General features: G+C 34.6%; 1 protein-coding gene across 7 annotated transcripts in view; it reads left to right on the forward strand.

The window, feature by feature from the left end:
* LOC149538820 (recQ-mediated instability-like protein) overlaps positions 1 to 13,354 on the forward strand; it is a 100,426-nt gene that overhangs the window by 36,371 nt on the left and 50,701 nt on the right. For 2 of the 7 annotated variants that reach the window (XM_089800142.1, XM_089800140.1), the window contains exons 2-4: positions 11,674 to 11,727; positions 11,948 to 12,056; positions 12,178 to 12,239. In XM_089800142.1, coding sequence (XP_089656268.1) covers positions 11,674 to 11,727; positions 11,948 to 12,056; positions 12,178 to 12,239 — 225 coding nt within the window. The other 5 variants (XM_089800141.1, XM_089800143.1, XR_016356111.1 and 2 more) reach the window with 4 other exon arrangements.

Consider the following 13,354-nt stretch of genomic DNA (forward strand, 5'->3'; position numbering starts at 1 on the left):
TGGAGATGCAACATGGCAACCTTTATAGCATTGAAATGGAGGAACTTAGTAATTTTTTTCTTAAGTTCCTTGATTTTGCTAGAAGGGAGAAGAAGAAGGGAGTCTACATCTTGGATGATGACTAGGTGGCTTCTTTGCTTCTTATTAGTTCTCAAGCTTTTAGATTTTGTTATTGTTTTATTTTATGGTGCTTCATTTCTATTTGGTACTTTTGGTTGCCCTAATTAGAGTTTGTAGTAGATTAATCTAGGCCCTTGATTTTAAATCGATCTTGGCCGTTCATTGTAATTAGGGCTCCTATATAAACCCCACCCCCTCTCATTTGTAAAGGAGGACTTGTTGGAGAATTGTTGCTAACATAATGCCAAATTTTCTCTACTTTTCATTCTTGTGTCTTGCATGGTGAATTGTTGTGATCAAGTTTGCATTATTGCATGCTGATTCATATTTCCTCACTTAGCTTAGGATTTCATTTCATGTTGTTTTGAAGAAGTTTAGTTGGACGAAAGAATCATGGATGTTTACTTGTTTGACTTGAGTATAAACTGGGCCACTAGCCTCTTGCTGGTGGAGTGCCTTGTGTGGTGAGCTAGTGAAAGTACTTAACTTTAATTGATATTCAATCTTTAGTTTTCATCCATTGATGGGATTGAAGAGGGTAGATATTGATTTGAAAACAATATATCCTTAGAAGCTTGCACTAGGTGGGTGGAGTTGCTAATTAAGCTACATCTAGTAGAGTCCAAGTTTATCCATGATTACTTTCATTCATAGTAGAAGTAGAAGTAGAAATAGAGGTTAGAAGTTTAAGTTGGAGCTGAAGTCGAAAAGTCAAACCCCATTTTCATTGCACATTGTGAAGCTAAATCTTTAGAAGTGCAAACAGCTGATGTCCATTGAATGAATAGCGTAAGTCCCCTAAGCGATATCAACAAATCACATTATTTCACTAAGTGAGTCCACCGTTGAAGAGAACCTTGAAGTCATTTCATGATCTTACTTTGCAAGCTTAGCATGAGAGATGACCTTATATCAAGAGAGGATTGAATACTAGGTGTTTGACTCTGAAATATTAAGTGTTTGATTTGGCATGTTGTAGTGGAATAAAACTCATATCAACAGGATGATAAACACAAATGACCAAAAATAAATTGTCAACTGACAGGGCAAACAATAAATTGTCAAATGACAGGGCAAACACTAATTAACCTCTTTTAATAAAAAACATGATCAGAGCTGTAGTTGGAATTCCACTAGTTTGCATACAAATTTATAGTGGAATATAGCTCAAAAATTCAGTCTGGGCAAAAACTCAGTAAATCCAAATTTGATTCAGACTTGGCGACTTGGCTAAAACTTAGCAAGTTACATAAATACTTCGAAATTTGGCAAAAATTTAGCAGTCACAAGTTTCTCCTAGAGACTGGCCAAGTACTTGCTTTGAGTTGCTCTGTAAACTTGCTGGAAACTCATGAGTTTGAGGTTGACACAGAAAATTACTAACAAGTATTTGATGATTTTCAAATTTATCCAACAGAGTACATCAACTTCTAGATTCATCAGTTTTAAAAACAGTAATCAGCTGATAAACCATGGCCATGATTTGACACAAAACGCTATCTGGTAAGTTAGTAGAGGTCTATGATGTTGAGCTCACTAACCACAAATATTAAACTTAAGTTCTTTGACCCTACACATCATCTCTAAATGGATGAGTCTAGTTGATTTCATGTGCCATTTATTTTCAACACCATCATATAAGCAATAGGCCTAACCAATAAAACAATGCTTATTAAATATAACAGGTTGCAAAAGTTAATAGGGATTTTGGGATTGGAATTTTGAAGAATTTGTGGCATGTCACCACAAACACAATTCTTTAGAACTTGAAGCTTGTATAATTTTTGAATTTGCAGTTCCTCTCAAGAGTGTATATATATATATATACCTTTAACAGTGCTACTTAAACATCATTCAGCTCATTGCTAGATTGGCTGTCAGAAAGATTATGCCACCTGACAGTCTATCCTGATTTAATCCCAGAAGAGTCTTCTTTCTTTTCTAAACAAAGGAGGCCTTCCATCTTTTGTGTCTTCATGGGAAATGCAGGCTCGTAGTTGATTCATCTGAACATGATAATGTTGGAACAAATTTTTGTAAGCCACTGTAACCACAACTTACAAAATGGGAACTTTAGGCAATGGTGTAGTGAGATAAATCTCTCCTCTCAGCAATAGGGGAGACTCCCTTCTTACTGTACATAGATGACTACAACAAAGACCTCACTGGAATTAACGAAAGGATAGTTCACTTAATCAATTCCTCTTTCTTCAGGAATGATTTAATATCACTAACTACTACTTGCAATTAAACAAAAGAAATTTATTGCTATGGTAATACCAGTGGCTTAAGTATTGACGTAGAACAACCTTAAGACAGCAGTTATATCTTGACGTGTGGTTGATAGTAAGAACCCAAAGTCTCCTACAGACAATCTTCTTGAAACAAAAGGGCGAATAGCTAACAAAGCTCAAAATCTTTGTTCAACTATCCAAGTATGAAATAATATACTAAGAATTCAAGCTCAAAGTCTTCAATTCCTTGGACATGCAGCCACTAACAAACTAGATTAATCTCGTTTAAGAAAGCTCAAAGGCTTCCAAGAGCAATATCAAAAACTCAAATACTTCTAAGAAGATAAGTGACAAAGAAGAATGAATCAATGTAACATAAGTGACAATGATCAATTCCAAGTATCTCAACACAAAGTTTGATAAGAACTTGCTTCTTTATTCACTTTAGAGATTTGCAACAAGAAATACAAAGCCTTCTGGTCACAAGCCCAACCTTTTCCTATAAAGAAAAAGAAAAAGATGATTATCTACAATGAACTCTCCTTTATATAGGAAAAATGAAGAAAGAAAAGTGGAGGAAAAAGTGGAAGAACCTCAACCACCCATCCTTATCCTAACTAACTACTTTGACTATATTCAAAGTTGCATGCCTAATGCAATTATAACTTAACAACATGAGCTGATTATACATGTACATGTTATCTTGTATTTACAACATGAGTGCTCTTTACATGCAGTCTTTCTACAACTATTCTACTTAAAGCACATAAAAATCTGATTTGGAGTTTTCATAGGGTATCAACCAGCTCTTTGAATTTCCGTAGGGACTCTCATACAACTATAGCATCCGGTTCTCCAGTGTGTTGTAAGATCATGAACTTTCTTGAGTACGCTTGCTGCCCTCGATATCTCCTTGTTACGAACCTATTTGATTATGCAGATTCTTCAATGAACAGTTCTAGTTTGCAAACATGTCAAGCACATTGATGTTGAAGTCATTTACTTCAAGTTGTAGGCGAATGGCTTCTGCAAACTCTGTGAGAATTTCTTGTTGACTTTACTTCGTTGTCCTTAGTGATGATCTCACATGACAACTCTTTGAAAGCTTCTTTGATCTTATTTTCTTGAGTAGGTACCATGAGTACTGCTGCCTTTATCTCTTCTATGAATTTTTGAAGAACTTCTTTCTTGTTTTCCATCACATGCACGAAATCATGGTACATTTCAACGGAGGTAATGACATCATACTGACATAGGAAGTCTAAATCAACTTCTATCATGCTGTTCCAAGCACCAATATCCCCGTCCAGCAACTCAAATTGACGATTGAGTGATTTTAACATGTTATCCAATTCAACAGAGACTTCTCTTTCATTCCGCAACTCCCAGTATACTTCTCGAATCACTTGGATTCCCTCTTTTTCAATACTACTGCTCCATTCATCAATGGTATGTGCCTTTTGCTTCTCTCTTTTTGTACATACAATTGAAACAGGTTCATTGCTTGCAGAAGACCTCTTCAACTCTTCAATGATCCCCAACAGATGCAAATTTTCTTCTTTGAGTTTCATTTTCTTTTTCCACAGTTCATCATTCTTTCGAGAAAGAAAGTTAACTGCCTCATGTGCATCCTTTTGATAACTCAGTCTTGTTTTCTTACCAAGTTCAACCCTTTCAATTTTGTAATCAACAGGCTACATGTCTTTGGTAGATTCTCCACAAGAGGTTCAACAACTTCAGCATACTTGATGTGATTTTCAGTAACCACCACACGAGAAACTGTCTTAGCTTTCTTATTCTTTGCAACCCTTAGTTTGCTCACTTGTCTGACATCTTCTTCAAGTGGAATTTCTTGTTTCTTCCTCTTCTATAACAGGGCTCAATCATGGAGGAAGATTGAAAGAAGATGCACTGATTGAAGTAGTAGTTACCATAGTTAACTTAGGATTACCTTGCATAACAATAGTAACTATAGTTGGTGTCTTTGTCTGAATGGCCGTAGGAGGAGGACTACTATGTGTGACCTCAATCTTGAATTGCCCAAACTGAGCTGAAGTTACATCAAGCAATGTTGTAGATCGGACAATGACAAAAGGAATCAATAAGGAATATGCATCAAACACATTCGCAAAATCATACTAATATCCTTGTGTTTCTAGTGCAAGTGCGACTGAGGACACATGCAACACTGGTGTAATAGTCATAGAATCTTCAAAAGATGGATGCTGAAAAGAGAATGCATCCATAGCAACACCTAAAGGCGAATCATGGGATTCATCTAAGATTGGAGCCAAATTCGGAAGAGAAGTTTCTGCAAGAACTTCAAGGGAACATTAAGCGAGAGGTGATGACTCCTTTGATTTCCTTGCTTCATCATCACTTGACTCAACTTGAATCGACTAGGATTCATTCCTTTTCACCTCGAGTACTCTTGAATCCTTTCCTCCTTTGATAGACAATTTAGGCAAACTTTGAGCAGGAGGCTCAAATGTAGATGAGGATGTGTCATCTTTACCTTTACCCTTTATTTTTGATCTTAAACCAAATGGACCAGCAGGATCAAAATCTTTGCTAGGTTTTATTTTGATGCATTTAAGACCCCTTCTCTTCATCCATGTATTAGTATTAGCCAAAATAGACTGGAACCTATCCCAAATGGATGTACTTTCTTTGTATGACTGTGTAGGAGGAAGAATGGGTAACTTCTCCACATTATGTTGAAAATATTCAGGATCTGGAATTTGACAATCGTCTTTAAAACCAGGAGGAATTGATACCAAGTTGGAATCTACAATTTGTTTCACAGTCAATCGAGTATAATCCATATGCCGTATATCCACCTTGGTACGTACATCAATCTAGAGATCTTCTAGATGATGTATGTGTAATAATTGCTTCCTCATCTTGTCATGCAAACCTCTCCAATCAAAACAACTCCGGCCTGCAAACTTTTTCAGCGTGATCCTTTGGAGTTCAAACTCCATGTTCTTTGCTTTGGGCACAATCTCTATTGACTATCCTCCAATCTTCAATGGGTTTTGAGATGAGATTCCCACTCTGGGCCAATGCAAACTAGATTGATAAGCTTGAACTTCCATAAGTTGCCTTGCCAACTCCATGAGTATGATTTTATCGGTAGGTTACCTTGGTAGTGTGTATGGCTCTCCCTTGAAGCATCCAACTCACAGATATGTGAAGTTGGGGAATTGTAAAAACATGCAACCATACTCATTTACCTTATTCCATGCTTCATCATATACTCGCCTATTAGGAAGTTCTTTATCAAATAGGTACATAAAATGCCTGAAGAAGACATCCTAAACCCTTCTAAAGTGTATCCGACTTTGCTTCAAAGACAGTTTTTCATAGTATTCCCACACATGAATTATAGACCTGTCATGTCTTGTTGATAAACTAGAGAAGATGCCCAAAACAGCAGCAATGTATACCATGTAGCAGTTCATGTTGAACACACCAGTTATCATTTACAAATTTGGTGCAATAAGGAGTATCCTCATTCCATCGCTCCATAGCCTTCTTCCTGGTTATATTCGTAACAATTGGAATACGAGGAACATGCGATATAAGATTAATAGTCTCAAGATCGAGACTAATGATAATATCACCATCTTAGTCTTTGATGGTTCGTGAAGCTGCATCTAAGTGTCTTGCACATGCAAGAATGAATTCTGGTTCATGCACTGCCAAGGGAAAAGTGGATTAGAAAATGAATATGATTTCGCTTAATCCACGCTATATCTTCAGTAGCTGCAGCATCAACTCTTGCAAGGAAGTCTTCAACTTTCATTTGAGAAATATTAGTATCCTATATTTCATCACAGTATGAGTTTACTTGTGATGAAGGGATGGAGTTATGATACTAATCATATTGGTATTTCATTTTCTTTTTGTCTTTTCCCTTTCCTGGAGTAGGTTTTCTTGACATTGGAAAATGGTATGCCTATGCAACTGTTACATGAAAATCCCATAAAATGAGAACATCTTAATGTGAAGGACCCATAGCCAGATTTTGATGGATTTTGGAAAGGTGTGGATAGGGAAAATGGATGTAATGAACAAGGATATAGAATGAACAAATGGGTCAAGCTTAGAATAGCTAAATCATGAGTAAAATAGCCTAAAACGGGCTTTTTGGGATGAATTACATATGCAACAGCAAGCTTGGATTTAAGTGAGCAAGGAGAAAAATGAATAACACATTGAGTACCTCATGTTTTAATAAGTGCAAAATGTGAGATTCTATTTGGCAAGCATGTGGGAAAGACTTCAACCATAGGACAACCATATGGAGGCACATGGAATGCGTAATGGTGGGGTTTTAACTTGCATTCGCATGGAAGGGAAAAACAAACTTATCTTTCTTTTAAGAATGAGATTTCACACCTGACTACATGTGCAACTTTGGTGAATAAGACAAAAGATGGAAGGAACAACTTCAAATGCACAAGCAAATCTGAAAATGGAAATAACAAAGATTTGCAAGAACATTTAGCAAATACCATGGAAATGCCTTACAGAAAATAACCAAGGAAAATTATCTTAACTCCACCAAAAATGAGAAAGACAAATCTTTGTCAAAATCGGAAAAGAATCCAAGAGATTTTTGGATAATAGATTTGTCCAAAGCCAAGACTTAAATAGATTTCAAAATCCTGATAACATGGTTCAAATTTGGACATGTGGATATGGTTAGAGAAATGCCATGCCCAAAATGTGGAACAAATTTTGACTTAGCAACTCCAAATGCAAAGACATATAAAAATGGCATCTAGGGCATCAAAATAGCTTTGAAAATGATGAAAAACAAGCTTGGAAATGAAAACCCTTACCTTAGAAAGCTTTTTGATGAGATTTGATACAAAAATGCCTTGAAATGCAAGGTATTTTAATGGAGATCAAGCCCAAAACAAGCTGTTTTGGCTCAAAATCATGTCTTGAAACTTCATGCAAAAGCTCTTAAAATTGGCGTCTATAATCTTGTAGGCTTTAAACGCACTTTAGAAAGACATTAACATGCTAAGAAATGCATGTATTTCTCCAAAAAATCGCCGTCTATAAAAGATAAGGCATTGTCAAAGCAAAACACATGTATTGGGACTCATAGCATACTACAAACATATGTATTTCCTTTTGAAAATGTCATTCAGTCCTAGATAGAAGAAAAATGGCTTTTAGAAGGGCAAAACCATGTTTCAAAAGACATGTAGTTGTAAAAAAAATCGCCGTTCAAGACCAAACATGTTTTTAGTGACTCATAACATGTTATGAAGAATATGCATTCTCTTTAGAAATCGCCACTCTTAGCATTATAATGATAAACATATTTCCAGATGGCAAATACATGTGTTTTATAACATTTGTAATGCAAAAGAAAATCACCACCATAAGCTATTATAATGATACCTCCATTTGACATTTTTTAGAAGTAATGAACATGTTTTAACACATATATTATAGGGTAAGAAATCGCCACTCATAAGTTTTTGACCTACAACTCAGTGCAAAACACACTTTTGAGATGCATAGTCATATTTCAAAAATATGCCTTAGAGGAAAACATCTCTACTTTCCCTTTGATAGGAAAATGTAAGTCAAACGCATTTCTCGATGGCATTTACATGTGTTTATAAAACATATGCAGTTGGCTCAAAAATCGCCACTTATGCTTGTAGACTTAAAGGAAAGCATCAAAAACATGCATTTGGGTTGAGACAACCTATCCTAACTTCTTGAACCAAATGGCTCAAGACAGACCTACTTAAACAATGTACAAAGATCTAAATGAAGAACATTGAAAATACTTAAATATATACATGTCCTTACACGGTTTCTCAAAATGTCTAGTAATAACAAGGCTTGGTTAATGGTTCTTAGTTTTGCAAACTCATCCTTGAATTCTAAGAAAAATTATATCACCCCATGTTTGAATTCAAGATTTTTTTGTGCAGAATTAACAATTGAGGTGGTTTATTTGGTCCTTGATTAATTCACAAAAAGTTGTCTTTAATAAATTCTTGAAATCAAAATGGCGATCTTCATCACTTTTTAAACTAAAATGCAGGGAAAGAAACAAGCTAGCGTGTATCATCTTTGACTTGGGACACATCATTATAATCCACGTTTTCATGGGATTGAATTTGATGGTGTAGTTTCCAACTTGTATCAACATTGAACTCATGGGTGAAGAGTGCAAGATTGATCTTGAGATCAGCTCCATGGAATATTTACTCAGCTTGTTTAACACGGATTTTAATTATCCAAGATTCCCAAAATCTTTTTGTGTCTTTCATTCCAAGAGACTGAAAATAGTTCAATGATATGAACTCGTTGGTTGGCATTTTCCACTATGCACAACTAATTGTATCTTCTATTATGGTATGCGACAACCTCTTTTTGTTTCTTGCACACACTAGCCCACATATCAATGTACCTTCGTGCTTGGAATCAAAGGTGATATTGTCATTGCCTTCTTGACATGTTCATTAAACAAGTTGTGCTTATATACTTTGTGTCAACTTATGCTTGTAGACTTAAAGGAAAGCATCAAAAACATGCATTTGGGTCCACAATCACCACTTTGGTTTAAAATGAATAAAGAATTCATTTTAATTCTACATTTATATGTAAATGAGTTTCAAAAACCCACTTTTAATGATAATTTATAAACACATGAATTTAAAGATGAACTTTAAATACAATCACATATGTAATCGCATTCAAAAAGCACACTTTAAATGATGCTGGGACTTAGAATATATTGAATGTGGATTTTCATGGAGTATTTTGCATGTGGATACATGCAATATGAAATAAAAATCCCACTTATACACTTAAGTTGTCTCATGAAATTATATTTAATATTTAACTATAGTTTTTAATAAAGTAACATGAAAAATAGTCTTAAAAAAGACTGTTTTTATAAAACATAAAAAACTATTGTCAAATCAACTCAAAATGAGCTATAATTTTAAAATAGACCACAAAATCCACTCTAAATATCACATAGAACGTTATATCGTGCAAATTGCCAATAAAAAATCCACTTTTATGAGGTTTTTTTAATAAAAATATGCAATTGACCCGAAAAACCCCACTGTTTCCCTTATAACTTGAGCTAGACAACTCCGATTTCGACCTAAGTTAGCTCGAATCGAGTGGAAGTCCAAGGGCTATTCACTTAAGGAAAAAGCAAGACCAAAAACTATTTACAACATGAAGAAAAACCAGAAAAGATGCTAAAGTTTACCTAAAATTGAGTGTTTGTAGTGCGAGAAAGAAAACTCTTACCAACAAACAATTGAGGATGATCTCGACGGGAAATTTTCAAAAGAACACATAAACAAGACTGCATAAAGAACGATGATGAATTGTTTTCATGATGCCTTATAAATGCGTTAATCAAAGAGGATGCACCTACAAATCCATGAGAAAATTGCTTAGGGTTGCTTCAATTTTGTGATGTCAAAATTGAGGACAATAGATAGAAGATAGCACATCAATACTCAACTGCAATTGGACTCATCATATTGGATTTAGATCATCAGATCAGCTTTCCTTCTATACAGAACAATAATAGCACTTTTCATTGAAGATAATATTGTTGTCCATCATTAATCCGGGGCGCATATGGATACAGAGACAAAACCTGTTTTGCTATTTTTTCTTGAGAATGTGGCAAATTCATCAACCTCATAAGACTTCAAATCCTGTACAAGTGTTCATAACATGTTCATATAAAGTACTGCTTGTTGCATTCATGCGATTTGATCTGCAAAAGGCATGCTGATGCCGATGGTAATGCTGTGTGCTCTATGATGTACCTATTCATCACCTTGTGATTTCCACACCCAAATTCATTTTCTTTTGGTTGATTTGGAGGACATAATGCCATACTTTGAGCAAAGAAGGTACATCAACCATTATATTGTTTGTAATGTCCCCACTATTAGGGTTAGTTTGGGACAAGTAATACTTGCAAAATAATGGTTAGAATCACAACAATAACAAAACTAACTATATTATTCTACCCTCTAATTTAACACCAATCTTAAGGACGTCTCCAGTTTAGGCTTCCTAGCTCATAGCTACCGCACCGTCTTTTGAGGAGCGCACCCCTTAAGGTTCGTTTTCGATGGGCATCCTCTATATGCACATGTGGACAACATCAGAATATTCTAGCACATTCATTCTCGACCATGGTGGACAATGTAGATCTTAATATCTCACATGCTCTATGCTTTGAGTCCACATTGATTATCGGCCATGGCGGACAATGGAGATCTTAATATCTCACATGCTCTATGCTTCGAATTTCATTAATATCCATGATGCTAAGGCCATAGGTTAACACAATATTATCCTTCATTAATATAAATAAATTCATAAATATAATTAAACAAATATAATCCATAAACATACCTTTCTTACCTTCTTTTCTTGGTCCATGTGGCTCTATCCTTAGTTGACCCTTCAATGAATTATTCCTTCTAGAATTATCTCAACTCTATATTTACTTTCTAAAATTCTTCCGTTTCTAATTATAAGGAAAGGACAAAATATACTTTTTTGTTTCTTCTTTTCCAAGAGTCACAACACTTCATAGTTATAATCCTTTCGAAAAGTCACAATACTTCATAAATAAAATCCTTTGGAAAAGTCCCAATACTTTATAATCACAATCTTTTTGAAGAGTCGCAACTATTCATAATTATGACCCTTTCGAAGGTTCACATCTTTTCAATATCATTGATACCTTTTCAAAAAGTCACTTATTTTCTTCATATTACTTTCCTCTTACATTTTTCCTTTTTGATCTCCTCCTCTCCTCTTCTTTTTCCCCTATTTGAAATAAACTCTCCTCCCTTTTATATCTTAATTTTAAGGAGTCATGTCTATTTGTTAAACATCTCTTGACTTTTCATTAGATTTAGTTAATTTATATTTTTCTATGTTATATTATTTATTTACTTATTTGTGTTTATTATTATTTATTATTAAATTCTATTTAGAAAGTTAACATACTGTCTATACAATATTGTCTCTTGTATTTAATTTTATTTCTTTATTTACTCATTGAAATTTTATTATTTTTCAATTATTTAAAATATCATACTAAATATTATTAAAATTCTATCTTAAAACGGGGATATGACATTCTTATTATCTCTATAACTCTATAGCCTTTGAGAATGGCATAGTATTATGTCAGTAAATGTATTTCTTGTTTTTTTTTATTTAATATGGATTATTTTGCTAGTGTGCTTCTGGGAATGATTGTGTAACAAATTTTCATCATCAGAGTTTCAGATCATACTCCATGATTCATCACCAGGATGGATTATTTTGCTTCAGGGTAACCTTTTTTAAGCCTAGCTGCTATTTTATGAATAGCTGTCATTTGAAATGCCAAATGTCATCCTATTAGTTTATCTATTCATGATCACATATGTGCCAGAAATATAGTTGTTCCGACTTAATAAATGTGTCACCCAGGAATTTATTTCTAGATATGCCACAGTGTCCCAGATTCATAATTATTTGCACTATGAGATGTCTACTGTTATGCATTGCAGGGTACACTGGTTGCATGTCGAGGGCACGGATGTTTAGTTCTAGATGATGGTAGTTCTATAGTAGAGATATTCCTTCCAAAGGATTTTCTGCAGCAACAGTGGAAGACAGGTTGTTCTTATGTTTGGAAGTGTTTGATTACTTATGGCATATGGAGACACTAATATTTGTTTCAGCTTTGCCTAAAGGCTAAAGTATTTATTCTAATTGGCATCCATATGTAATGCATTAGGTATGTATGTGATGGTGATTGGAGCATATACAGTTAGTGGGAGTGGCTCGCCAGTGATCAAGGTTCTTTCTAGTATCTTGAATATCCTTCCTTTTCCTTTTGAATTTCCGGTGCTTAAATTGTTTAAATGGAAGTGATTATAATCTTGGAGTAGTTAAATGATTCCCATTAATACTAGCAGAACATCTGCGATTTAGTTGTTGATTTACTTTAGAGTAAGGAAAGATAAGACACTTGAAAAACTGCTGTATATTTTCAATTTCAGCCAAGGTTCCATAAATGCATATCTCTGGGCTAGATTGACTTAATGTTGCACGCTTTTTTTTTGTGTACAATGGAGATGCCTGCACTGTTAATATTGTCTATCAACGACTACAGTTCTGTTTCATCTGCCTTACACAATTTGTTGTCTTCTGATTTGCTATTTTAGAGGGCCTCAAGGGGGAATCTCTTATTTGCTCTCATTGGGAGCTGCCTGGGATAATTTCTACATGCCATGCCTATTGCAGTCACATTAGAATCCTGCTCAGTGAATCAGTAATTTCATGATTGTTGAAATTTTGATTAATCGAGTCGAAGAGTGAGTGTTCCATTCAAAATGAAATGTCTGATAGCTGATCGCAAACCAGGAATTTGATTATTCAATATGAAATTAATATAAAAATTGTTTATTCAATGGTAGGAAAGAGTTACAATATAGCCTCAAGGTCAAGATTTCAAAAACTGATGAGGACGAGGAAGAGGCAGGAAAGCGAAAACTAAGGGATTGCTTGAACTAATTTTCCGAATCTAAGAGGATGGAAAAAAATAGGATCCTACGAAATAAAGAAATGGCATGTACTCAATTATCCTATCTTACTTGAGTTATAAAAATAAATTATTTGATTACAACTTATATAATAAGGTACAATTAAATAATTACAATAATATCCCCCTCAAGTGCAGCTTAGAAGAAGTGTGAAATATGAAATGGGTTTGTATTGTTCCCATCTTTAGCAACATTGTTTTGTGATCTTTTGATTATTTTTTGAGTTTTCTTGTAAGCTTCTAGGTGAGTTGGGTAGAACTCCAAATTTCTTGGAGGATGCGGTTTCAGTTTTTCTTAGTTTCTGATGTTGGCATTGAGCTTAGTTGGCATTATGGATGGTAGTGACATTTTTAGAAGAGCTTTCAGACT

The sequence above is a fragment of the Cupressus sempervirens genome, chromosome 9 (assembly GCF_028749045.1).
Source record: "Cupressus sempervirens isolate cs-2001-9-10 chromosome 9, ASM2874904v1, whole genome shotgun sequence".
NCBI lineage: Eukaryota > Viridiplantae > Streptophyta > Pinopsida > Cupressales > Cupressaceae > Cupressus > Cupressus sempervirens.